We start from the raw sequence: 26,025 nt of genomic DNA, 5'->3' as shown, positions 1-26,025 counted from the left end.
CCTAAAATGATGATGATATTATAATAGTATTTTTCTTTAGGAAAACCACAAAAATATATGATCACAATTTAATGCAATAATAATTAATTGACATTTTCAAACAGTTCAACAGTTTGTATAGGTCGCACAGCACAGCACAGCACAGCAAGAGTTGAGGCACGTGGACTATTTTTTAAATACACAGTACCTAGGTTTTTTTAAGGTTCCGTAACCAAATGGCAAAAAACGGAACCCTAGATTCGTCATGTATGTTTGTCTGTCTGTCCGTCCGTATGTCACAGGCACTTTTTTCCGAAACTATAAGAGCTATAGCTGTTTTTGTTATAATTTCTCAATTTTCGTAGGTCGTACGTATGTAAAGTTAGGAATGTATTGCGGAAAATTTGGCAGAAAATTATGAGTTAGGTTGATGTGTCCGTCACTAAAATTATTATTATTGTTCGTGTGCCTGTACTATCCTTATTTAATATTGGAAATAATATTGACTATTCCTTAATCTGGGGGCACGGCAGTGGCCCCCGCCAAGACGAGCCAAGCGACACGCAACCTACAAGCCTAGATGAAGATGATACGAAGAAGCTGAAGCCCAGAAGTAGAGCATCACTAGGGCTACCAGAATCACTGCGACTTTTCAGAGTTTTTTTTTACAACTTGCAGAATTTAAGTTAACATTCGTGTTATGGATGTAAATACTTCTGAATCAGCTAGGCCTAGTATTCATCTAATAATAATAAAAAATCAGGCATGTACCCTATCACAGATGACTGTGGCGCGAATAGATATCACTTTTAACACTTTTTGATGACAAAAAAGTGCTTAAGCACAGTAAAACAATCATATCTCGTAAACTATCAAAAATCGCGGAACATATTTCGGATTCGGATAGCCCTAGTGATGCTCTACCTCTGGGCTTCGGCTTGACACTACTTTTTGGGACACCCTGTATATTATTAACAATAGTTATGATAGCAAAATGTCTATGCCACATAATATTATTTTGACTAATGTGTAGAGTTTGTGAAGATAGGTCGAGCCGAGTAGAGTTAGAAGCTTGGCTCTACATGAGATCTGATAACTTTTTCACGATGCAAACCATAATTTAATTTTATGGACTCGTCTTGGCAACATTTTACATGAAAATGTTTTTGGTGGGACGTTTATTTCAATAATACTTAAATAAATTATACAATAGGAAAATAGTATCATTTAATGTTATACCGTGTGATAGCGTGGTAATTAAAATGTGGCGTTGTGAAGTTTTACTCGTACTTATGAGTATTCAAGTCTCTTTGTGTGTTGGTTAGTGTTGCTAATTTTTATATTAATTTTGTGTTGGTTTGTATCCTACATATTATGTGCAATCGTGGACTGATATATCTAATAATAATGAACTAAGTTAACTTCACAAACGTGAACCTCAGTGATCTGTGATCCCTACTACAATATTATAAATACTTTTTTACTTTACTTTTATTAAATTAAATAAACACTTTACAATTACAAAAATGTATGTGCCGCTTTCGTATAAGGTTGACCTGTGTAACGAGAGTCAGGCTCTTCCTCAAAAACATACTCGTAGACTAAATCAGTGTTTAGAGTGAATTTTATCTTTACTTTTAAATAGAAAAACAAAACAAAAATGTACGTGTGTGATGGTGTAAATGTGATTTTGTGTGTAAGTGAATAAGTAAGTGTGCTAAGAGAAACTACTTAGTAAATTGTCTGGAGTAACTTTTCTAAAATGTCGTATCCATTCTATGTATAATACGTTTTTTAAACGTTACCGAAACAAGTTGTGTAATGTCTTTATTAATTTGATGCAAGTATTTTGTTGTACAGTCTAGGGGCCATGTGTAAGAAATGCCGTTTCATGAGTCCTGAGTGTGTAATAATAGAATAGTGAACCTAGGGCGAAATGCTTGTCTATGTCGCTTTCACGTCTAAACCACTGAACCGATTTTGATAGAGATAACTAGTTTGAGTCCTGGGAAAGAATATAGGATAGTTTGTATCCCGGTTTTTAAAACAATTTTTTCTGTGACAGACAAAATTTCACGCAAAATATAGCTAGCTAAAGGTAATAGCTAGGTAGCTACAAGGTACAGTCAAAAGTATAAATTTATGCTAAATAACACAACGACTGCATAAGATACCACTGTATAAGCTATTGATGTACTTTCGTCTGTTCAATAGGGTAAAATCTTTTAATCAAGTCATTTTATTATTACAGACAGCCCTATTAATGGAAAAAATTCAACTAATAGTAGACGAATCAATTGCAAAGATAACATTAAAGTAAGTCTACCTCCGATTATTATTTTTTACTAGCTGACCCGGCGAACTCTGTTCCGCCTTAAAGGCAATAAATAAGCCATCGCAATTTTTCCTTATTTGCTCACCGTTTAGACTTATCCTGGACTACGACAAACATTTTAAAACCAAAATCAGCTCAATCGGCCCAGCCGTTCTCGAGTTTTAATCAGACTAACGAACAGCAATTCATTTTTATTTAAATAGAAGATAGAAGATAACCATGATTTTAAAACTACCATGTCTTAACTGAGTCTGTGGCAGTCTGTGCTAGCTAGGCCTCATTAATTAGCCTAGGCGCAGACTACCGACTTTTATTTGCCCTATAGTTGAGTCGGGCTGTTAATCAGTATTTACATGACGTATGAGAGTGGCTGAGAGTGCGCACATTACACTGATTTGGTACCGGCCGATTCTTCATACAAATTAAAATCGTGCCCAACTATCGGCCAACTAAGTCGGTAGTCTGCGCCTAGCCTTACGGAATCAATGATAAGTTTGTGTGTCATTTTACAATTAGGAGAACCAAAAATTTGGCGACCTAAAAACATTACATTGCCATAACATTACATTAATACAATTGAACTATATTTACAGACGATAAAGAGCGAAAGATATAAGTGCTTAAGTAATTATGCTCTACGTCGTCCATACAATATTCCGGGGTACGTATTAAAATTAATTTTAATTAAAATAATAATTTTGACGTGAAAATTAACAGAAAAGATCCTCTATGGAAAAAATTGAAACAAGACAACATAATATTAATTATATACCTTACTTATCTTTCCCGCCAAGATAAGTCTTCAATATTCAATGTAGTTTTTATGTAGGTATAGGTATACCTTTTTTTTTCAGGTCTGGAATGGTCTGTAATGACTCGCGTCTTATTGAAGAGTATTTTGATCAGGAAGTAATAAAAAACATATCACCGTGTTCTAAAAAAACTCCAATCAGCGTCATTTTGTTGCGACAACGTGAAAAAATTCGCAGGTTTATAGAGTGTAAGTAAAGCGAGCGGCGCAGGACCGGTCTTTGTGGAAATCCTTGGGGGATGCCTTTGTCCAGCAGTGGAAGTCTTTCGTTTCGAAACATCGAAAATCACCTGATGGAAAGAGATATTCAAAATTAAAGTGAGCTTCACCCGGAATCCTCAACCATCAAAAGCGCCATGATAAGTTCATATTTTATGTTGAGTGAACCTTTTGATTTGAACTGGGTATGACACAGTTACACTGCTAATTTGACCATTGTAAAAATACTTTCCTGTACGGTTCCGCACCTCAAGAGAAAAACCGGAACCCTTTTATGATTATCCTTCTGTCAAGAGTCGCATTTATAATATCAGTATAGAACTGATATTATAAATGCGAAAGTAACTCTGTCTGTCTGTCTTGCTTTCACGCCTAAACCACTGAACCGATTTTGATGAAATTTGGCATTGAGATAGTTTGAGTCCCGGGAAAGGACATAGGATAGTTTTTGTCTAGGTTTTTGAAACAGGGACGCGCGCGATAAAGTTTTTCTGTGACAGACAAAATTCCACGCGGGCGAAGCCGCGGGCGTAAAGCTAGTCATCTATATCGAAGAAACTCACTACTCAAGCACGATAATACTTACACTCCTCCTTCGATTATCATTTCAGCCACAGGATGTCCACTGCTAAACATAGACCTGCCCCAATAATTTCCATTTAGACCGGCTGGTGGCGGCCTGCATCCAGCGCCCTTCCTACTATATAAAGCCTGGTCTGTGAGCACGTAGAATTTATCCTTATCGCTCGCGCGTAATTATGTTGCTGTCGCGCTCGCACACTCACTGCGGGCGCGCGTCGCACAGTCGCGACAGCAATATAATTACGCGCGAGCGAAAAGGATGGGTAGCTTGGGATCATTGGACAAAATTCTACGTGCTCACGGACCAGGCTTTACATACCTTTTTAAGGACGTAGATCCACCTTGGGGGTGGAGGTCCCAGACGGCGTATTTCGGTACGTGTCATGTCGCATTGAAGGATGACAGACGACATTGAGTTATAAGTACAATGTTGTAGATTTCCACGATACGAGTGTTGCATGCGCGATGCTACTTCGTAGCATTCGTAGCGAGAAGCGACGACGACGTAGGTATCGTGTGGTATCGTGTTCATGTGTAAGAGCCCTAAAATCCTCTCTTGTAAAGTTTAATAAGCTGATTGATTTAATCTGTTACAGCATCCAGAGACGTCGAGACGGGTCAATGTGTAGATATACATGGGGGACATGCTATGAGCAGTTGCAAAAAATCCCTAAGCAACCCGCGTAGCACAAGATCTATAGTTAGTAAAACAATTTTGTGACCAGTGCCAGATTAACCCTTTATCAAAATAAGCCCCTCTTGAGCGATTTTTTTGGTTCGGGGAGCAGTAGCGGCGTAAGGGGGGGGCGGTGGGGGCGGTCCGCCCCGGGTGCCAAGCATCAGGGGGTGACACAAGTCGCGCAGATTAGTACTCACTAGCGCATCTGCATGGCAAGTCTGCGGTCTATATCATGATACGGGGGGGGGATTGTCTTTCAATCTTCGAATCGGTAGGCAAAACCCCAAAATTCTGGGGGGTACCAGGGGGTGCCTTAGGACTTATGACGGGGGGGAGGGGGGTGATCGCCCCGGGTGCCAACCCATGCTACGCCGCCACTGTCGGGGAGCCCCGACGAAATAAAGCTTGAGAAACCCTGGTTTAGGGCATTGTGTATCCAGTACCTCTAGGACGAACATTTTTCGTCTTCGAATCGTTTGCGTCTTCGACAAAATTCGATACTTCGAATTCTACGATAATGTGACGATCTCGATTGTCAAAATTAGTTTTGTGCTACCATTTCTCATACTAAGTTCACTTTACGTCACGTTCACAAGGGCGCTGTTTATGTTTTCATACTAAATCTCTTGATGGCGTTTTCGAAATCGAAAGTTTTTCGTGCTAGAGGCACAGTGCCCTATTCCAGTAAAAGTTGCAAGTCGCATAAAACTGATTTAACCATTTTTTGTAGGAATTTATTTTGGTGCTTTATTGTACTGGTATTACAAAAAAGGCACTTTTGGATTATTAAACGGTGAATTTTTATTATTTCAGAAAACTGACAAAGATTGCGCGTTATATGAGCTTCTGATTAAGTGTGTCATAAAAGATTTGGATGATCATTGCACTAAATACAATCAAAGCATTGTACCTGCTATTATTTATTTGAATGAAAATAATTGCCAGCCTACCAATCAAGTAAGTAAAATAAATACAAATAATTTTATTATAAAGGGTTTGTTTGTTTTGATACTAAACCAAGTAGGACATAATTAATTAAATAGTGCCTAGACAAACCCCAATAGGATTTAAGACACACTACCTATACCCTTATAACGAATGAATGTAAGTAATTTATAATAATACCTAAATACAATAAATAAATTGTTTTGGTTTAAGGATCAACCTAAAGTGACAAGTGATTCAAAATCTCCCAAAACTTGGATCATTATCGGAGGAATCGTTGGTGTTTTATTAGTTATTATCTTAGTGACTTGCCTATTTTTGAAATATTTAAAAAAAGTACGAGTACAAGATCTATCGTATAATGTAAGCTTCTACCCATCAAATGAGAATAAAGAAACAAAAAGTTAACTGGTTTTCTTTTTTACATAGAATAGAGTGCATAGATTTTAGTTACCCAGTACCTCCCTCAGTCCCTCCTAGCTCCTTATACAGGGTATATTTAAAACTGCAAAAAAATTGAGAAACGTAAAAAATCTAACGCTCATAGTCATCAAAATTTTAGTACATTACAGAAAGAAATAGAATAAAGCAAAACCCTGGAATAAAGTGCTCTGAACCATAATAGTAGGTAATAAGGAGTATTGCATATTATGCGCAAAACAATTGCGTCTGTAAGACTGAGGACAAGTAGAAATGGAATCTTGGAAATGATTGCTGAAAGACAACTTTTACTTTGCCCAATTTTTTTTGCTTTTTTTTCTGCTAGCCCTAGTAGGGTAATTGCGCTGGTTTTCCGCATAGCTCCTGTTTTGCGTTCTTCTAAATGTGCAGGTGTGTGTATTTATTTTAGGATAATAAGTATTGTAACAATATCGCATTTATCAATCAATCAATATTTTTTGTTAAAAACATTAAAATGTTTTTCACGCACGCACTATTTTTGTATAATACGCTGGTACTGCGAAGTAAAAGTACACTTTTTGCTACACCCTGGCCTTCTTATTTGGACCCTGCACCTCAAGCTTGTCAGCCGAGACTTCACACCTTTTATAGTATTCGTTATTAAATTAATTAATAAAATGACGTATTTATTAAATATTTATTTATTACTTATTCCATTATTTCTATATATAATAGTAGGTATTAACTACTTATAGTATTAACAATTAAATAAACGATACACTTGCAACACTACGCCTCCCCATAAGACCTGTATAGTGTATACTGTATATGAATGAGATACGTAAGCGCTGTCGCAGTCCCAAGTTTTTATTGCCCCATCGGCAGTGAGTCTATTTTGTGACGTTGCTGTTGATTGTACAATGTCGAAGGACAGGGAAGACATAACGCACTTTGCAAAAACTCGTATGCTTGTGGGCTGATGTGGTATAAATTTAAGCAGTAAATGATGTAGTCCTCATCGTATCGATTTCCTTTTCCATGTTGTTTTAGTTTACTTTGTGCTTTTATCAGGAGAGCCAGTTTGTCGGTCAAAAATTTATCGCAAAGTCGATGGAAAGTATTTTCTTCAGCTTTTTGTTTTTTATTTTCAGTTTCGAGTAATTTTATTTTCTTTTTGCATTGCCGGAGTTCAGCCTTCAATTTCATTATCCTTGGAGTGTTACTAGAGAGACTCTTTGAGGTTTGAGCAAAAGTTTTATTCGTTGCCTTTTTAGTCTGTGTAAAATTTTCCTTTCTTTCCAACGGAGCAGTTTGAGTTTCTTTGTCTTCTTTTAGAGAATCTTCTGGGACAGTACTGACTAAGTTTGGCAGCATCAACAAAGGCAGGGCATTCTTTTTTAAAAGTTTTCGGTTTGACGATTGTAGTATATCCTCCACATTAAAATGTTTTTCACAAACGCGGTAGGAAGCAAAGTTAGATTTGTCTTTCAAATCATCTCGATGGATCAGTTGCAACCATTGATGACATCTGAAAAAAAAAAACCTTATAAAGCCTGGTCCGTGAGCACGTAGAATTTTGTCCAATGACCCCAAGCTACCCATCCTTATCGCTCGCGCGTAATTATATTGCTGTCGCGACTGTGCGACGGGCGCCCGCAGTGAGTGTGCGAGCGCGACAGCGACATAATTACGCGCGAGCGATAAGGATGGGTAGCTAGGGGTCATTGGACAAAATTCTACGTGCTCACGGACCAGGCTTTAACAGGAAGGCGCTGGATGCAGGCCGCCACCAGCCGGTCTACTAATTGTAAAAATACCTACTTGTTTGTTACAAGACACCCGTGATCACATTTCACAAACGATGCTTGCTTATGTAAAGCAGCGAAGTCGAACGCACAGCGTTGAATAGAGCTCTGTGATTGGTTCGTGTGTGTCACTCCGCCACTCAAGTATTGTCTACCTAGGTTTTCCGGAACCTATGTGTCCACGCGCACTATGAGGTCTCCTCATAGTAATGTTTGTGAATACGGGTGTCACAAGGCTACAAAGTCATGTTTGCTTTCACATACACGTGTCAAGCAGACGGCATTCGCGTTCGCACTGGTCCAAGATGGTCCGAGATAAAGCGTAGGTAGCGCAATTTGTTGTCTTCTATTCATATAAACACGCGGTAGCGTGTCAAGCCAAGTTCAAGCAAAGGAACTGGCTAGCCAGCGCCGAGTGTAATATTACACGAACCATTTGGTGCCACTTTTGACCCTTCTCTAACTCAAAACATCTTTAACATAAACACATAAAACTACATGTTTAAATTATAAGGACACCTAGAAGCCCAAATTTCATGAAGCTAGCTCAAACGGTTATAAAGATGAAGGTCAAAAAGTCGTGAATTTTGGTATTGACTGACTGACTCATAGTACCTAATTCTAACCTTCTTCCAGATGACCTAGAAGGATGAAATTTGGAATCCAGCTCGGTAAGTGTGTGTAAGCGTAGGAAAAAATAAAAAAAAGTTAAAAAATAGGGGGGTCCCCATATTTTTTTTTGGAACCGTTACAAGCAGATCTTTAAAACTATCCCAATATAATTATGTATTATTATATTTGCTATACATAGTATAATAGAAATATAAAAATAAAGTTAAATCAAAAATAAAATAAGTGGTGTCCCCATAAAAAAAAACCAGTAATACGCGCTAAACAACCGTCCAACGGTGTGTCGGCGGCGGCGCGCGGCAGTTTTTATCAGAATTAAAAAATATTATGTTGAATCTATACTAATAATACTTATAATACTATAATACTACTATTATAAATGGGAAAGTAACTCTGTCTGTCTGTCTGTCTCTCTTTCACGTCATAACTACTGAACCGATTTGAATGAAATTTGGTACACTAGAGCCTGAGAAAGGACATAGGCTACTTTTTATTGCAAAAAAGGGGTTTTAAGGGGTTAAAAGGGGGATGAAAGGTTATATGAAAGTACTTGCTTTCACGTAAAAACTACTGAACCGATTTGAATGAAATTTGGTACACAGATAGTCTAGAGCCAGAGAAATGACATAGCCTACTTTTTATTGCTAAAAAGGGGTTGTAAGGGGTTGAAAAGGGGGATGGATGGTTGTATGAACCGATTTGAATGAAATTTGGTGCACAGATAATCTAGAGCCTGAGAAAGGACATAGGCTACTTTTTATTTCTAAGGTTGTAAGGGGTTGAGAAAAAAAAGGGGGGATGAAAGGTTGCATGAACATGGTTTGAATTAAATTGTGTACACAGGGTCTAGAGCAGTCTTTCCCAAAGTGGGCGATAACGCCCCCTTGTGGGCGCTGCAGGCTTAAAGGGGGGCGGTAAGAGACCCAGAAAAAAAATCGGGACGTTGTGTAGAGGCTTGGGAGGCATTATTTACTAGGAGCACTCGACTCTCGACTACAAATGGGGGCGCTAAAAAGAATTTATTCTCAAAGTGGGCAGTAGACAAAATAAGTTTGGGAACCACTGGTCTAGAGCCTGAGAAAGGACGGAGGCTACTTTTTATTGCTAGAAAGGGGATGTAAGGGGTTGAAAAGGGGGATGGATGGTTGTATGAACCGATTTGAATGAAATTTGGAACACAGACAGTCCAGAGTCTGAGAAAGGACATAAGCTATTTTTAATGCGAAAAAGAGGTTGTAAGGGGTTAAAAGAGGGATGAAAGGTTAAATGAAGGAATTAGAATTAGAATCTTGAAACTTTTAGGCTTTTGATAAGCCAGAAATAAAAATGTCATTTAAAGTTTCTAAAAAGGGAGTAATAAAATTAAGGGATGAAAGTTTGTTTGGAAATTCGTTACTTTTGAAGCTAGAACACTACTGTCACCAAGTCAGGGTCTGATGATGGGATCCTAGGGAAATTCCCAAATTTTTAAGTGACCCCTATGGTAACGCATAACAGGCATTTTGTTTTCATAGAGGTCACTTAAAAATTGGTCAAGCGCCCGGAGAGGCTTAGTTCAAACGATCATAGCAAATGTTGTGATAGGGATAGAGACATGCGATTTTTGGTTTTACAAAGATAATACGATAGAGAACAATAAAAAGTAATAAAAACTACCGGTTATAGGGGCATTTTTTGGAGAAATTTATCAAATAACCAAAAAAACACGAATTTTTCAGCAGATTTTTTTCAAAAAGTATCATTTTTTATTATTTGTTGGCCTTTTTTGTGTATTTTATGTATTTTTTTAATATCGCCTGTTATTTAGCATTATTACTGTTTTTATTTTATCAGGATCTACAGCTTAGTTTAAAAGTTATTACGTTTTCTTTACAATAAGTAATTGGAAGAAAAAAAATTCTATAAAAAATTAAAAAAAAATCTCAAAAATTTTTTGACCTCTTTTTTGTCGATAAAAACAGGTCTAGTTTCATCTATTTTCATATGTACACTTTAACGTGACTCACACTGTATTATGTAGCATATTTGTTTTGCCGTTGCCAAACTAATTTTTCTGCATAACCCGAAGGTAAACTGAATGAGAATGCCTTATGGCATTAAGTTCGCCTAATGTTAAAATTTTGGCATTGAAGTATATATAAATACCTAAAACTGAAAGTGATTTCTTAGCCTTACCTTTCGGTGTTTCCAGGTAATTTAAAAAAAGTTGTTTCTGGGTGCGATAATGAGGAATTCATGCAACCAAAGACAGCACAATATTTTCTACATGCCATATTATTAGATGGCACGGTTACTGTTTTTAGACAACACAGAACACACTATCCGTTTCGTCACTGCGGCACATTTGCGACTGGTAGCATGCCGAGCCCGACAGCGCGCTTCGTCCATTTGTTATGAAATTAAATTTAGGCAAATATAGGTAAGTCTTAATCTATTTAGATAAAAATGTAAACATGATGTAAACAAACATTAATCTGAGAAACAAACACACACACACATGCAGCATGTCATCACTGAGCAAGTCATAGAGAAAAGTAATACATTAGGAGCAAGTAATGTCATTAAAGGAAGACAGACGGTCACAGAATATAAAACTTTTTTGACAGGCCCTAGAGGAAATTACTTTTTTTATAGTTGTCTTTTGCGTGTCTGGAATCAACATGAAGCTATAGATAAAACTGAGGCCACACTTTGAATACCTACTTGAAGCACAACCTATGTATCACTATCTCGCTCTCTGTGGGCAGATTCTCTCTTTCTAAATATACAAAAATATAAATTTGCTCAAAGTCAATGAAACTCAATGTTAAATCTTTATTTCTTAACATAGGTATCATTAAAATAATAAGTGTAATAAATACTGCTAAAACGTTTTAGGAGGAATTACTGTGAAAAATGTTTCGTGTCGGAAATCACGAAATAAACACTTACGCGTGGAATCTTAAGTCACTTCCGGGACACCACGTACTACCGCAACCACGTACTACAAAATTTTGCACCATTTCTTGTGATAAAACAATGATTAGGTCCTGTAAAAAATCTCAAACGAAATTAACTGCATAGTAAACAAAATAGTAAACAACCGCCATGATGGATGGGCCGGATTGGGCCGATGCATGTTGCCACATGGTGCCGATTCCTCAGGAATTGGGATTGTAATTCCCTGATTCGCCAACTCATTAAGCCTAAACGGCCGACAATTTTGTTATTTTTAATTTACCTAGGTAATCGTAGTTCAAATATTTAATTATTTATTTGTTTAACTTCTGATTCGGTTAGTGAATTGGCTATTTCGAAGAATTTACTAGGAGATTTAAATAAGGAGATAGCAATACTACAGTCCACACTAAAAATAAAGGTTGGCCCACAGAGAGCGAGATAGAGATAAGTAGGTATTTGACTCAAGTTTTTGTTCCAAGGGTGGCCTCCATTTTTATCTTTAGCTTCAGAGAGCGAGATAGTGATACATAGGTTGTGCATCACTATGTCATCAAGTAGGTATTCGGAGTGTGGCCTCCATTTTTATCTATAGCTTCATGGTGCTCACGGACCAGGCTTTAGTCGTGGTTTTGGCGAATTAATTTGTATGAAAAATTTAAATGAAAAAAATTAATGAATTGAAAAATGTTAAATATGCCATTCGATCGTATTATGATGTGGTCGTATTAATACCCTAGAGTTATAGGATATCAAAAGGAAGACGTTGTATTTATTTTACAGGTGGTGAGAAAGGTGTAGATCTGGCCTGCTTACAGTGGCTATTGGATTGGACAGAACTAACATGAGAGTGAATGTGTAAATTTATGGAGACCATTAAACTATTTTACCATAAGTCATAAGCCACATTTTATATGTGTGTCGGACGGTATGGGGTTGCAACCCTGTGCGGACCCTTGATACCGTACGGCCGACACGGCGCCGCGATGCGGGGTGCAGCGCGAGCGAGCGGGAGAGCGAGACGAAGGGGGCGGGGAGCGCAGAAATAATAACTCTGTTGTGGTTGAGTCTGTGACCGGTTCCTCGGAGCAGTGGAGAGAGCTTGGTGTTGTAGCTTGTTGAGGAGAAAACGCGGAACTGTCGGTGCCCGGATGGCATCCCGATATTTATTCACTTTCATTAGTGTGAGAAAACCTCGTTGCCTCACGCTCTAATGAGACAGCAAATCTATTGCCCTCTCTTTCTAATTTAGACCCCCCTGGGCGGCAATACCGTATAGAGAGCCTGTTTTTTATCTATTCGGTGTCCTATTTTTTCATTACGACCTTGACCTATTTCTTATCGGAATCTAATTAGCTCTTCCACTATTCTTTGGAATCTATGTTATTTATTTTCAGGTAAACTATCTCTTATCTTTAGACAGGTAAATAAAGGTACACAGGTACAGGGTTAATTACAAATTAAGAATTTGTACACGAAATAGGGCTCATTTGGCCACACTATTTTACATTCAGTGCCTTTATGGCTAATTACGATTAGTATTACTTAAAAGTAAATTACTATTTAAATCTATACATATTTATCCCCCTAATTTACATATTACAAATACGATTCGACATACATAACTATGCGAAATTACATGTTTAATCGATATACATAAAACAAAGGGCTATCAAATTATACATTTTTACGGTTTTCTAAAATAAACTATGATTTATACATCTCCAACATCCCACATACGCCTATTAATTAATAATTAAGGACTTGACACATTACTAACTGAGAACCAACTAAGAGAAAGTGGACTGTATTACGAAATTATCGAAATTTAAACTATACAAACTTTATAAAACAAAATAAAAAATGATAACTATGAAACAAAAACGAAACAATTATTTACAGCTATTTTACGTTTTCTATTCGGAGGCCGTCCGTCGTGCACAATATGAATAAAACAATGTACTGTAATTACAACAGTAACTGTAATCTTTTAAAATCCAATAATGTTATTGCTTATTGATTTTCTTAAAAAAATATTTCATGTTATGTTTCATCAATAAAGTTTCATTTGATACTTCAATAGTTTTATTTTTAACCGCAATACATGAAAAGGAACGGATCATAAAAAAGTATGACAGGTATATTTAATCTGTAGGCGGCTAAAAAAAGACGCCATTTTGTATTCAGCGCCACCTACCGATGAAGCTAAAGATAAAAATGGAGGGCAGAGTTGGAACAAAAACTTGAGTCAAATACCTACTTATATCTATCTCGCTCTCTGCGGCCCTACCTCTCTTTTTAGTGTGAACTGTAGTATTGCTATCTTCTGATTTAAATCTCCTTGTAAATTCTTCGAAATAGCCAATTCACTAACCAAATCAGAAGTTAAACAAATAAATAATTAATATTTGAAACTAAGATTACCTAGATAAATAAAAAATCACAAAATTGTCGGCCATTTAGGCTTAATGTGTTGGCGAATCAGGGAATTACAATCTCAATTCCTGGGTAATCGGTACCATGTGGCAACATCGACCCAATCCGGCCCATCATGGCGGTTGTTTACTATTTTGTTTATTAAGCAGTTAATTTCGTTTGAGATTGTTTACAGGAAATAATCATTGTTTTATCACAAGAATTGGTGCAAAATTTTGTAGTGCGTGGTTGCGGTAGTACGTGGTGTCTTGGAAGTGACATAAGATTCCACGCGTAAGTGTTTATTTCGTGATTTCCGACATTGGATCATTGTAAACATTTTTCACATTTTTTACAGTAATTTCTTCCTAAAACGTTTTACCAGTAATTACACTTATCATTTTTAATGATACCTTTGTCAAGAAATAAAGATTTTACATTGGTTTCATTGAATTTGAGCAATTTTATATTTTTTGTTTATTTAGAAAGAGCGAGTCTGCCCACAGAGAGCGAGATAGTGATACTTAGTTTGTGCTTCAAGTAGGTATTCGGAGTGTGGCCTCCATTTTTATCTGTAGCTTCATGCACCTACCGGACAATCTAGCTCGGTATAGATGACCCAAGCTGAACTGTCCCACCAAACTCAATGACAGGGGGGCGCTACCATCGTTCAACTATATGGTTTCCAACATGGCAAAAATCTGAACCAGCGATCCGGTATTGACGGTGGCGCCCCACTGTCAATGTCATCGACAGGACAGTCCAGTATTTTGGAACTATACCAGTTTATGTAAACAATTTGAATTTGAACGTTCAACCAATACTAGGTATAGTTCCAAAATACTGGACTGTCCTGTCGATGACATTGACAGTGGGGCGCCACCGTCAATATAGATGACCCACGCTGAACTGTCCCACCAAACTCAATGACAGGGGGGCGCTACTATCGTTCAACTATATGGTTTGCAACATGGCAAAAATCTGAACCAGCGATTCGGTATTGACGGTGGCGCCCCACTGTCAATGTCATCGACAGGACAGTCCAGTATTTTGGAACTATACCGGATCGCTGGTTCAGATTTTTGCCATGTTGGAAACCATATAGTTGAACGATGGTAGCGCCCCCCTGTCATTGAGTTTGGTGGGACAGTTCAGCGTGGGTCATCTATAGTGTCGCAGTGTTGCCAGAAGGTTACTTTTGTAACCTTTTAGGTTACTTTTGAACTGCATTGGTTACTTTTAGGTTACACTAATGAAAAGGTTACTTTAAGGTGATTTTTCAGAAATTGTAGAATTAACTTTTACAGGTTATTCAGTAAAAAATATTAATAGTGACAATTTAAAAATTATGTCATAAACTGCATAATAAACATGAATTTGATTTATTATTTGTTAAAGACAATGAGTTTTAGCGAATGTTTTTTGATAATAAAACGCAAATCCATGAAACGATTTTATACGACCGGTCACTTTTCGGTCTTCATGGAATGGTCAAAATTTCAAGACAAGACCCGACTGGCAACACTGTAGGGTCGTTTTATTTTATTACCCACGCTGAACTGTCCCGCCAAACTCAATGACAGGGGGGCGCTACCATCGTTCAACTTTATGGTTTCCAACATGGCAAAAATCGGAACCAGCGATTTGGTATTGACGGTGGCGCCCCGCTGTCAATGTCATCGATAGGACAGTTCAGTATTTTGGAACTATAACGACATGAAATAATATTGACAACTTACAAGTATTCGGCCAATGGTACAAATTTCCAGGCCAGGAAGGGATTGAAAAAAAAAAAAAAGTACTCGTTTCCTATTCTGTCATAATATAGCAGTGTTGTTCTTGATACGGCAATTGCCGTAATATACGGCATTCAGGCATCTTAGGCACCATAAATACGGCATACGGCAGCACTTTGATTACCGTATCAAAATATACGGCAATTGAGTAAAGTAGTTTTATGAGTTTTTCATGAGTTTTAGTATACAAAAAATAAATATTTCGTCTAATGGAACGCAAAAACGAACGAAAAGAAACGCCAAAAATGCAACCTTATATCCGAGATTTTAATGTCTAAAATCGTTATTTCCCCATTTTGATAGATTCTTCACTTTTATTCGGGTAGGTTCTTGGACTAAATTATTCAAAACCTTAAAAAGTGAAGAATAAAATAAGTAAGTTTCAAAGTAGTATACGCATAGCACATAATACATCACTTGTATTTTTTTAAATTTAAACCTTCCAATTAAACATTTTATATAATACGGCAATTTTCTTAGTTTTCCTTAAAAATCCGGCAATTTTAGAATTAGAATACGGCAACCCTAAATTTGTCAGGAACAACACTGTAATATAGGTTATTAGGTTGTTTACTGAGCTGTTCATTTCGTTTGATTTTTCAATCATTGTTGTATCTCAAGAAATGGTGCATAATTGTGTAGTGCGTGGTTGTGGTAGTACGTGGTGTCCCGGAAGTGACTTAAAATTCCACGCGTAAGTGTTTATTTCGTGATTTCTGACATTGGATCATTGTAAACATTATTTCTTACGTATTTCCACAACTTAGATTAATATTAATCTAAGTTCCACAGTAATTCCTTTCTAAAACGTTTTACCAGTACTCAAACTTATTATTTGATGATACCTATGTCAAGAAAAAAAAGATTACATTGAGTTTCATTGACTGAGCAAAGGACATCATCCATTTTGGTCCAAAATCAAAAGTGCCGGCCAAAAAATAAAAGTGCTGTATTCTGATAGAATACGACCGCCTTAGCATTTATTACTATGGCACCAAAGCTGTAGCACCACTGAAACGACTGACTTTGATCTCAAATACTACGACGCACAGTGGTGCTACAGTCTTGGTGTCATAGCACAGAATAATAATAAGTACTACGTACAGAAGTTTTACTTCGCGAAGGTATTTAAAAAAATGTATGCTCAATGTCATTAACAATATGGTGTAATTTAGCCTGTCTCAAGAGTCAAGCACGCATCCTAGGCCTACAAGTGATATCGCCCAGTAGGCCTAAGATGCGCGCCGTGATAACTTTTATCGACGTCAAAATGTATGGGCAAAATCGATAAAATGGCATGATAACCGCTTATCGCGGCGCGCATCTTAGGCCTACAGGTGAATAAAGTGGAATAAACCAAAAGACTGCAGTACCACAGAATAATAATAAGTACTATGTACAGGTTTACTTCGCGAAGGTATTTAAAAAAAATATGCTCAATTTCATTAACAATATGGTGTAATTTAGTGATCGGCACTGCGCCGAAGCTATAGGGCTGACTTCGGTAAAATGATGTGACGTGAGGTGCCAAACTGCGGAAAATGGCGGAGGAAATACATGATTTAGCATGAACTATCATAAATAATATTAACTACTTATTTACCTCTCAGTGTCTTGAGGCAACTTAAAAAAGTATAGGTATTCTATGTTTTTATTATTATTTAGGCAGTTAAATACTGCACAGTATTTAGTTACTTAGTACACCATTTTCTTTATTTTTTCCATCATACACAAGAATACGCGTGCGTGAGTCAATGTTCGCTCGTATGTGAGGCCTTGTCGAATAGTATCCTGTAGGTGGGCCATCGTGCGTGTTTTGTTTTCGATGTAAACTCGCGGAGATGAACAGGCGTGGTCATAGTAACAAATGCTAAGGCGGACGTATTCTGTCAGAATACAGCACTTTTTTTTTTATTGGCCGACATTTTTGATTTTGAACAAAAAATGTATGAATCGTCGATGAATTTTAGATCTCAAATACTCAACGCACAGTGGTGCTACAGCTTTGGTGCCATAGTAACAAATGCTAAGACAGACGTATTCTGTCAGAATATAGCACTTTTTTTTTTTATTGGCCGACACTTTTGATTTTGAACAAAAAATGTATGAATAGTCGATGACTTTTAGATCTCAAATACTCGACGCACAGTGGAGCTACGGCTTTGGTGCGATAGTAACAAATGCTAAGGCAGATGTATTCTGTCAGAATACAGCACTTTTTTTTGTTGGCCGGCACTTTTGATTTTTGACCAAAAATATATGAAACGTGGATGATGTCCTTTATATTTTTTGTTTCTATGAGACATTTTGAAATAGTAAGACCTTATTATTGAGGATATATCTGGGACTTTCTGTGGGACCTTACGTAGCAATTTTGTATAATGTGTTTGCTATGGCCGTTTACTATATTCAATTCCTATCCAAATCCGTCTGTCAACTGTTATGTAAAATCTGTTTTCGATCAAATATCCACAATTTTTTCGAAGACACCTAAAACAAAAATATCGAAAACCCAATGATATCGAAAACCGAGGATATCTTGACCAAAAACAAATTAAAATTTGACAGTTGACTGACAGATTTGGATTGAGATTGAAATATAGATGACCCACGCTGAACTGTCCCACCAAACTCAATGACAGGGGGGCGCTACCATCGTTCAACTATTATGGTTTCCAACATGGAAAAAATCGGAACCAGCGATCCGGTATTGACGGTGGCGCCCCACTGTCAATGTCATGCATAGGACAGTTCAGTATTTTGGAACTATAGCATGGTTCTCAAAACCAAGCCGTCGCCAAAATAAAAGAAGAAGAAGAAGAAATAGCAGCATTACTCTTTTATACACATACACATAATTATTAAGACTTTTTTTTATAGTTTTACAAGGAATTTTTGTACATTTTATTTATAATATACATTTAAGTACATAATTATGTTTTATTTTAGATTTCCTAACAATAGCACTCGGAGAAATTTGTGGTTATCCATTATACCATTGAAAGCGAAGTTTTATAAAAGTGCAAGGATTTGCAATTTGCATTTTCAAGAATCAGATTATGATTCAACAACCAGGCGACTAAAACAAACAGCAGTTCCTACTATAGTAACAAATCAAGAAACACAAGCACCAGGCAAGGTAAAAAGTGAACATAATTTTAATTATCATAAACAAGTATGTAAATATGGCATTTTTTCTTATTCCTATTATACTTTTCAGACAGAAAGTTTATTAGATGACGAGTCTATGGTGCAAATAGCTGATGTGACCGTACCAAGGACTAGTTCCGGCATTTGTGAAAGAAATTCTCCACTTATGGAACATGACGAGTCTAAGGTGCCAATAGCTGCTGTGTATATACTACCAAGCACTAGTTCTGGCATTTGTGAAAGGAAGTCACCTGTAAGTTTCCCCTTTCCTTTTGTAAATTAATGTTAATAAATACTTTTTATGTGTAATTAGTATTACTTACGATAATTTTATTTATTAGAGATGAAACGGATAGTTGTTTGGCCGGATACCGGATACCGGATATCCGGCGGCCGGATAGTTGGCCCATTGTCTCGTTGCATGTCGTGACGAGTTTAGCGCCGCACAGGTGCTTCGGACGCGATCAGTGGGTCTATTAGTAGACTAGTCACACTTTTCGAAAATCGAATCAGTCCGAATAGAATGTCCGATTTTGCAACTTGTCTATGGGGCAGATCAATTCGGGCGATTTCGGTTGCCATCGTGAGTGTGTGATTGAATAGCGAAAATTAAATTAGATTACTTGCTGCGTAATCTGACTGAACTGCATCATGACATCAGACCATGCATCAGTGAAAAAAAGATTGCCTATTTTATTTGGCAATATTTGGACTTAACAGATATTTACTACTATCCGTTCGTTTAACTTTGCCGCTGGCGATATGACGTCACTCGAATCGTCCGGGAATCGTCTATAACTTTATCAAACTTATGTTATATTTAAAATATTTTTTATATATTATTATTGATAAAAATTGTGTTTTTGCGTAAAATAAGACACATTAATTGCGTTAATCACCAACTAATTGCGATTAATCGCGGTTGGGAGGGGGGAAACGCGCATTCCACGGACCGGCAAACTTAGCGCGAACGGCTAGTATTTATGTATTCGTCATTAGAGTGAATAGCCCAGAAAAAGAAATTAGATTTTTTAAAGGCCTTAATGTGGCTTTTTGTAACTTTTGGACTTTAAATAAAAGCCGTATAAGCCATTATATTGATGTTTACCTCAAAGATTAATGTATTTCATTTTATTAATAGGAAATTATTGTAGTTTTTTAATATCCGGTATCCGGCCGGATAGTGAGTTACTATCCGGTATCCGGCCGGATAGTAAATTTAGGCCGGATATCCGGCCTACCGGATAGTTACCGGATATCCGTTTCATCTCTAATTATTATACGTTACGTTACGTTTCAGCCAAATGACGTCCACTGCTGGACAAAGGCCTCCCCCAAGGTTTTCCACAATGAACGGTCCTGCGCTGCCCGCATCCAGGCTCTTCCCGCGACCTTTACCAGATCGTCGGTCCACCTAGTAGGAGGCCTGCCCACGCTACGTTTTCCAGCCCGTGGTCGCCACTCGAGAACTTTCCTGCCCCAACGGCCATCGTCTCTACGAGCTATGTGCCCCGCCCACTGCCACTTGATTTTAGCAATTCTGCGAGCTATGTCGGTTACTTTGGTTCTCCTACGGATCTCCTCATTTCTGATTCGATCACGCAGGGAAACTCCGAGCATAGCCCGCTCCATCGCCCTTTGGGTGACCTTGAGCCTTCTTATGAGGCCCATAGTAAGCGACCACGTTTCGGATCCATATGTCAACACTGGCAACACACACTGCTCGAAGACTTTCGTCTTGAGACACTGCGGTATTTCGGACATGAGTATATGGCGAAGCTTCCCGAACGCTGCCCATCCGAGTTGGATTCGACGATTGACCTCTTTCTCGAAGTTGGACCTACCTAACTGGACTGTTTGTCCCAGGTATACATAATTGTCGACAACTTCGAGTGTAGAGTCTCCAACCTTCAGAGGAGTGGGTGCAACACGGACATTAGACATGATTTTTGTCTTGTCCATGTTCATTCTGAGGCCCACTTGTTGAGAGGCTCTACTGAGGCCATCGAGCATTGTGCCTAGATCCTCCAAGGTCTCAGCCATGACTACGATATCGTCCGCGAATCGAAGGTGGGTGATGTACTCGCCGTTGATATTTATGCCAAATCCGTTCCAGTCCAGAAGCTTGAAGACATCTTCCAGGGCGGTGGTAAACAGTTTTGGAGATATGACGTCTCCCTGTCTTACCCCTCGCTGCAACTGGATAGGTTTCGAGTCCCGATCCTGGAGGCGGACCGACATTGTGGCGTTTTTGTACAAACCCCTCAACACTTCGATATATCGATAGTCAATTTGGCACCTTTGGAGAGACTGTAGCACTGCCCAGGTCTCGACCGAATCGAAGGCTTTCTCATAATCCACAAACGCCAGGCAAAGTGGTTGATTATACTCCTCGGTCTTCTGTATAATCTGCCTTAGCGTATGTATGTGGTCTATGGTACTAAAGCCTTTTCGGAAACCGGCTTGTTCGGGAGGCTGGAAGTCGTCGAGCCTGCGAGCGAGACGATTCGTAATGACTCTTGAAAACAGCTTGTAGACATGGCTCAGAAGTGAGATGGGTCTATAATTCTTCAATAAGGTTTTGTCACCTTTTTTGAAGAAGAGTACCACCACACTTCTGTGCCATGTCGTAGGCGTTTTTCCTTCGAGGATGACGGAATTGAACAGCTTCTGAAGAGCCCTCAGTACCGGCGTTCCGCCTGCCTTCAAAAGCTCAGCCGTGATTCCATCATCACCCGGTGCCTTGTTGTTCTTCAGCTATTTGAGAGCCATTCTAATCTCGTACAGACTGACGTCCGGGATATCTTCGGTATAGTGTCGGGTCAGTCTAGCTCTTGGGTCTTCGGCTAGATTTGTGACAGGTGCACGTACACTCGTGTATAATTGTCCGTAGAACTTCTCGACCTCTTCCAAAATCTCCGGCCCCGACGAAATGGCTCTGCCATCCTCTGTTTTCAGCTTGGTCAGTTGACTTTGGCCAACAGACAGATCTCTTGCGAACACTTTAGAGCCCTTGTTTCGCTCAATCGCCTCTTTAATACGGTCTGTATTAAATTGGCGTAGGTCGCGAGTCAAAGACTTGGAGATCTGTCTGTTAAGGCGCCGATACTGAGCAGCATCTTCAGAGGACTGCAGAACCAAGTTCCGTCTCTCTTCCATGAGTTGATTGGTGAGGTCAGAGATCTTTTTGGTTCCTTTTGAACGACGGGTTTTAAAGAACTTAGACCCAGTCGTTTGGACAATTTCCACGAACCTGTCATTGTATTTGTCCACATTTTCGCAGTCTCCTAGGCATTCGAAACGATTTTGCAACTCGAGCTGAAAGCTTTCGGGGTTTTGGAGTTGGATGGGCGCTGGGCGGAGCGTAGACTTCATCAGTCGACATCTCTCGAGCTTGGGTCTGATATTCAATGTGCCTCTTACCATTCGGTGATCGCTTCCTGTTTTGACCGAATTGATCACAGAGACATCATTGAATATATGCTTCTTCGTCGACAAGATGAAGTCTATCTCATTTTTTGTAGCGCCATTGGGATGCAGCCATGTCCACTTTCGCTGTTTTGGCTTTCTGAAGAAGGAGTTCATCATAAAGAGGCCCTCCCTCTCCATAAAGCCAGCCAGCAGTTGGCCACGTGCGTTCCTCTCTCCGTACCCAAATTGCCCCACTTTCGGCTCATTATCGCTTCGTTTACCTAGCTTCGCGTTGAAGTCCCCCATCACAACGGTAAAATGGGACCGGGAGCCATGTATGGCTCTGGAAATATCCTCATACATGGTCTCCACTTCGTCGTCGGGGTGTTCCGTGGTCGGTGCGTATACCTGTATGACCTTCAGCGAATACCGTTTGGTGATTCTGAGTATCAGGTACACTACCCTCGCCGAAACACTCTCGATCTGGACCACGTTGTTGACAAGGGACTTGTGGACGATAAACCCGACACCACCCTGGGACTGCTGGTCGCCCTCCCGGAAATAGAGCAGGTTTCCGGATTTAAGAATTATGGTGTCCTCCCCCTCTCTTCGGACTTCACATAATCCTACGATATCCCACCGTAACCTGCTCAACTCTTCCTCGAGTTCCATTAGCTTCACGTCTGTACGCAGTGTGCGAGCGTTATAGGTTGCCAGGGCCAGAGGTCGTCGGTGTTGGTAGCCTGGCATCCCCCGGGGATTCTTCGCACCCCTTGCCCCACCGTTACCGTGACCGCTACCGTGGTCCGGGATAGTGGGGCCGCCGGGGACTAGGGGCCGTTTTTTTGTTTTTGCCACCATTTGGAGGGTTTTGCCCTAATCGCCACGCTTGGCAGGCGGGTTGGCGATCGCAGTTTTTTTGCTTGGTTTCGCACGCAGACGCTGCTGCCCGTCCGGTGCTACAGGAGTTTGTCGCCTCTTACGACACGCCTCCTGTTGGCGGTGGGGAAAAGTATTCTTTTACGGCCGTCCCCACACAGCACAATTATTATACACTCGACATTAAATAAATCGCACCTCCCGATACAAGCACTTTCAAACGTATGCATCCCCATTTCCTACCAATATTGGCACCATTTAAAAGCCTAGCTCTAAACTTCATTTCATTAAAGAAGGATGTTATAGATATGTAGTTTCGGTTATGGATACGGTTACGGATATAAGAATATTATTATACCGGTTACGGTTACGGATATTTTTTTTTATTTTGGATATCCGAAAGATTCGGTTACGGTTACGGATATCTTAGCTTTAGAATGCAATTTACAATAGTTGTTCAACACGATTCATTCACACTTTACATCAAATAAAAAGTAAAAAAAAAAACCAAAAATTTATACTAGATGGCAATAAAAGATAAATCAGGCGGTTATGGCTTTACATAATGCTATACAAAAAAAAACTGCCTATATCCGAAACTATCCGAAACTTTTGAATCGGTTACGGTTTCGGATATTTATTTATTTCGGATATCCGAAAGTTTCGGTTAAGGTTACGGATATCCATAACATCCCTGCTTTAGAAGGACCCAGAGTCACTTAATCAAAAAATTGGAAATTACGCTTGTGCCAACTTTTATGGCTATAAAATCCATCTGTTAAAGAGGACACGTGAGATCATTTGGTTTTATAACCATAAAAATTGGTCTAATTGATCCCAGAGGTGAGCCCAAAGTGAGGTCTTTTTTCAAGTCACATTTATGGTACAACTATGTTAATCATTTATTAAGAAATTAAATGTGTTTCTCTTTAAGGATATTTATTGGGCTTTCAAATAACACCAATATTGTTAGGGCACCATGATTGTGTCAGAAGAAAATCTTGAAAGTTCGCGTCGCGGAAGGTGCGCCGGTTTATTTGATGTTTAGTGTAGATGACCCACGCTGAACTTTCCCACCAAACTCAATGACAGGGGGGCGCTACCATCGTTCAACTATAAGGCGGTTATCAGGGGTATCGGCGGTGATTTCATATAAAAAATCCCGCGCGCATACGCGTTGTCAGTGTGTTGTACCGCGCGTGTTTTCTATACAAACTGAGGTACTTGCATACAATGATTAAATCTGTCGCCCCGCGTACCGCGGCGACGGATAACCGCCTAATATGGTTTCCAACATGGAAAAAATCGGAACCAGCGATCCGGTATTGACGGTGGCGCTCCACTGTCAATGTCATGGATAGGACAGTTCAGTATTTGGGAACTATACATGCCGACCGCGGTATGGTAACCGTCACTACGACAATAAGGCTGGGTTGCACCATCCTACTTTAACTTTGACAAACGTCAAAAATCTATCAAACTCCATACAAAAAACACTGGTTATCGTTAAAGTTATGGTCAAAGTTAGGTGGTGCAACTCAGCCTAGATAGATTTTTAAGATTTAAATTATCATTTTTTATTATTTGTTGGCATTTTCTGAGTATTTTATGTTTTTTTTTAGTATCGTCTGTTATTTAGCATTAACATTGTTTTTATTTTATCAGGATATACCGCTTAGTTTAAAAGTTATTACGCTTTCTTTACAATAAGTAATTGGAAGAAAAAAAATTCTATAAAATATTAAAAAAAGACTCAAGATTTTTTTTTACCTCTTTTTTGTCGATAAAAATAGGTCTAGTTTCACCTAATTTCATTATATTATGTACACTATCGTGACTCACACTGTATAAAACAAAAACCAATTTTACAAAGTATTCTTGTTTTCTTAGGTCAGCAGTGAGTACCACGTTCCTGTGAAGATGGACAAGGGCATCCAAGTGGAAATAAAGTCTGCTCGAGAAAAAATACTTCAAAAGGAAAAAAGGATTTTAAAGCAAAAATTGGCGCGACAAATTAAAAAAAATCGAGATATGTCTTCCTTATTGGCATCTTTAAAAAAGTATTTGCGTCAATCAGAAATTGAAAATATTATCCAAGGGCGTTTTGCTCATATCTCTAAGAAATTAAAAAAACCACAGAGTAAACTACATGGCATTCGTTATAGTGAAGAAGTGAAGGCCTTTGCTTTAACTTTGTATTCCTATTCACCAAAAGCTTACGAATTTTTAAGAAAATATATAACTTTACCTCATGTAGAAACTATTCAAAGATCTTTGTCTTAATTTTTTTGGTTCTTTGTTTCTTGTGTGAAGTTTTTAGGGTTCCGTACCTCAAAAGGAAAAAACGGACCCCTTATAGGATCACTTTGTTGTCCGTCTGTCCGTCCGTCTGTCAAGACCCTTTTTCTCAGGAACGCGTGGAGGTATGAAGCTGAAATTTATATCAATTACTCAGGTCTACTGTCCCTTGAAGCTGTGAAAAAATCAAACTTCTAAGCCAACGCAATCAAAAGATACAGCCGTTTATGCCGCAAATTTTCGACACTTGCAAGGGAATCAAAACCTACAGGGTGCTTCCCGTGAACTCAGAATCTTGAAATTTGGTACGAAGCAACGTCTTATAGCATAGATAAAGGAAAAATTACGAAAACCATAAATTTTTAGTTACATCACATAATATATATTTTTTTAATAATTTTAAACTTACTACCCATTTCCTCATAAACGCGTAGAGGTATCAAATTGAAATTCATACCAAATACTCAGGTCTATAATACCTTTAAGCTGTAACAAAATCAAACTTCTATGTCAACGCAATCAAAAGAAACAGCAATTTAAGCTGCATATTTTGAAACTCGCAAGTACTCGCAAGGGAATCAAAACCTAAAGGGTACATATATATTTTTTAATAAATATAAACTTATTACTTTTTTCCTCATGAACGCGTAGAGCTATCAAGTTGAAATTCATATCAAATACTTAGATCTAATTGCCTTTAACCCGTGAAAAAAAAACATAGTTATGACTCGATTGTCGTAATGAACGAACTT

The 26,025-nt window shown here is 38.5% G+C and overlaps 2 protein-coding genes and 1 long non-coding RNA gene across 4 annotated transcripts in view; 2 read left to right on the top strand and 1 right to left on the bottom strand.

Annotated features, from left to right (window-relative positions):
• Positions 1–10,868, bottom strand: part of LOC135071226 (18S rRNA aminocarboxypropyltransferase) — a 100,540-nt gene extending 89,672 nt beyond the window's left edge. Inside the window, exons 1-2 of one of the 2 annotated variants that reach the window (XR_010257225.1) lie at positions 10,563–10,868; positions 6,636–7,480 (exon numbers count right to left, since the gene is read on the bottom strand). The gene's annotated coding sequence lies outside the window, so the exon portion shown is untranslated. Of the gene's footprint in view, positions 1–6,635; positions 7,481–10,562 lie in introns of those variants that run through there. The other variant, XM_063965008.1, reaches the window with a different exon arrangement.
• On the top strand, positions 1,193–5,958 carry LOC135071392 (uncharacterized). The gene is made up of 7 exons (XM_063965184.1): positions 1,193–1,299; positions 2,231–2,295; positions 2,908–2,975; positions 3,169–3,314; positions 4,523–4,626; positions 5,419–5,562; positions 5,764–5,958. The coding sequence occupies exons 1-7, from the start codon at positions 1,242–1,244 to the stop codon at positions 5,956–5,958; spliced, it is 780 nt and encodes a 259-aa protein (XP_063821254.1). The 5' UTR covers positions 1,193–1,241.
• A 5,222-nt stretch (positions 10,869–16,090) lies between the features above and the next one.
• Positions 16,091–25,370, top strand: LOC135071210 (uncharacterized). Its single transcript, XR_010257221.1, has 4 exons — positions 16,091–16,229; positions 18,485–18,674; positions 18,756–18,938; positions 24,866–25,370. It is a non-coding gene; the product is annotated as an uncharacterized LOC135071210 (long non-coding RNA).
• Positions 25,371–26,025: the final 655 nt, after the last annotated feature.

This window comes from Ostrinia nubilalis, chromosome 4, assembly GCF_963855985.1.
Source record: "Ostrinia nubilalis chromosome 4, ilOstNubi1.1, whole genome shotgun sequence".
In the NCBI taxonomy this organism is placed as follows: Eukaryota; Metazoa; Arthropoda; class Insecta; order Lepidoptera; family Crambidae; genus Ostrinia; species Ostrinia nubilalis.
Note: the sequence above shows the minus strand (reverse complement) of the source record. Positions and strands in the feature narration are given on the sequence as shown.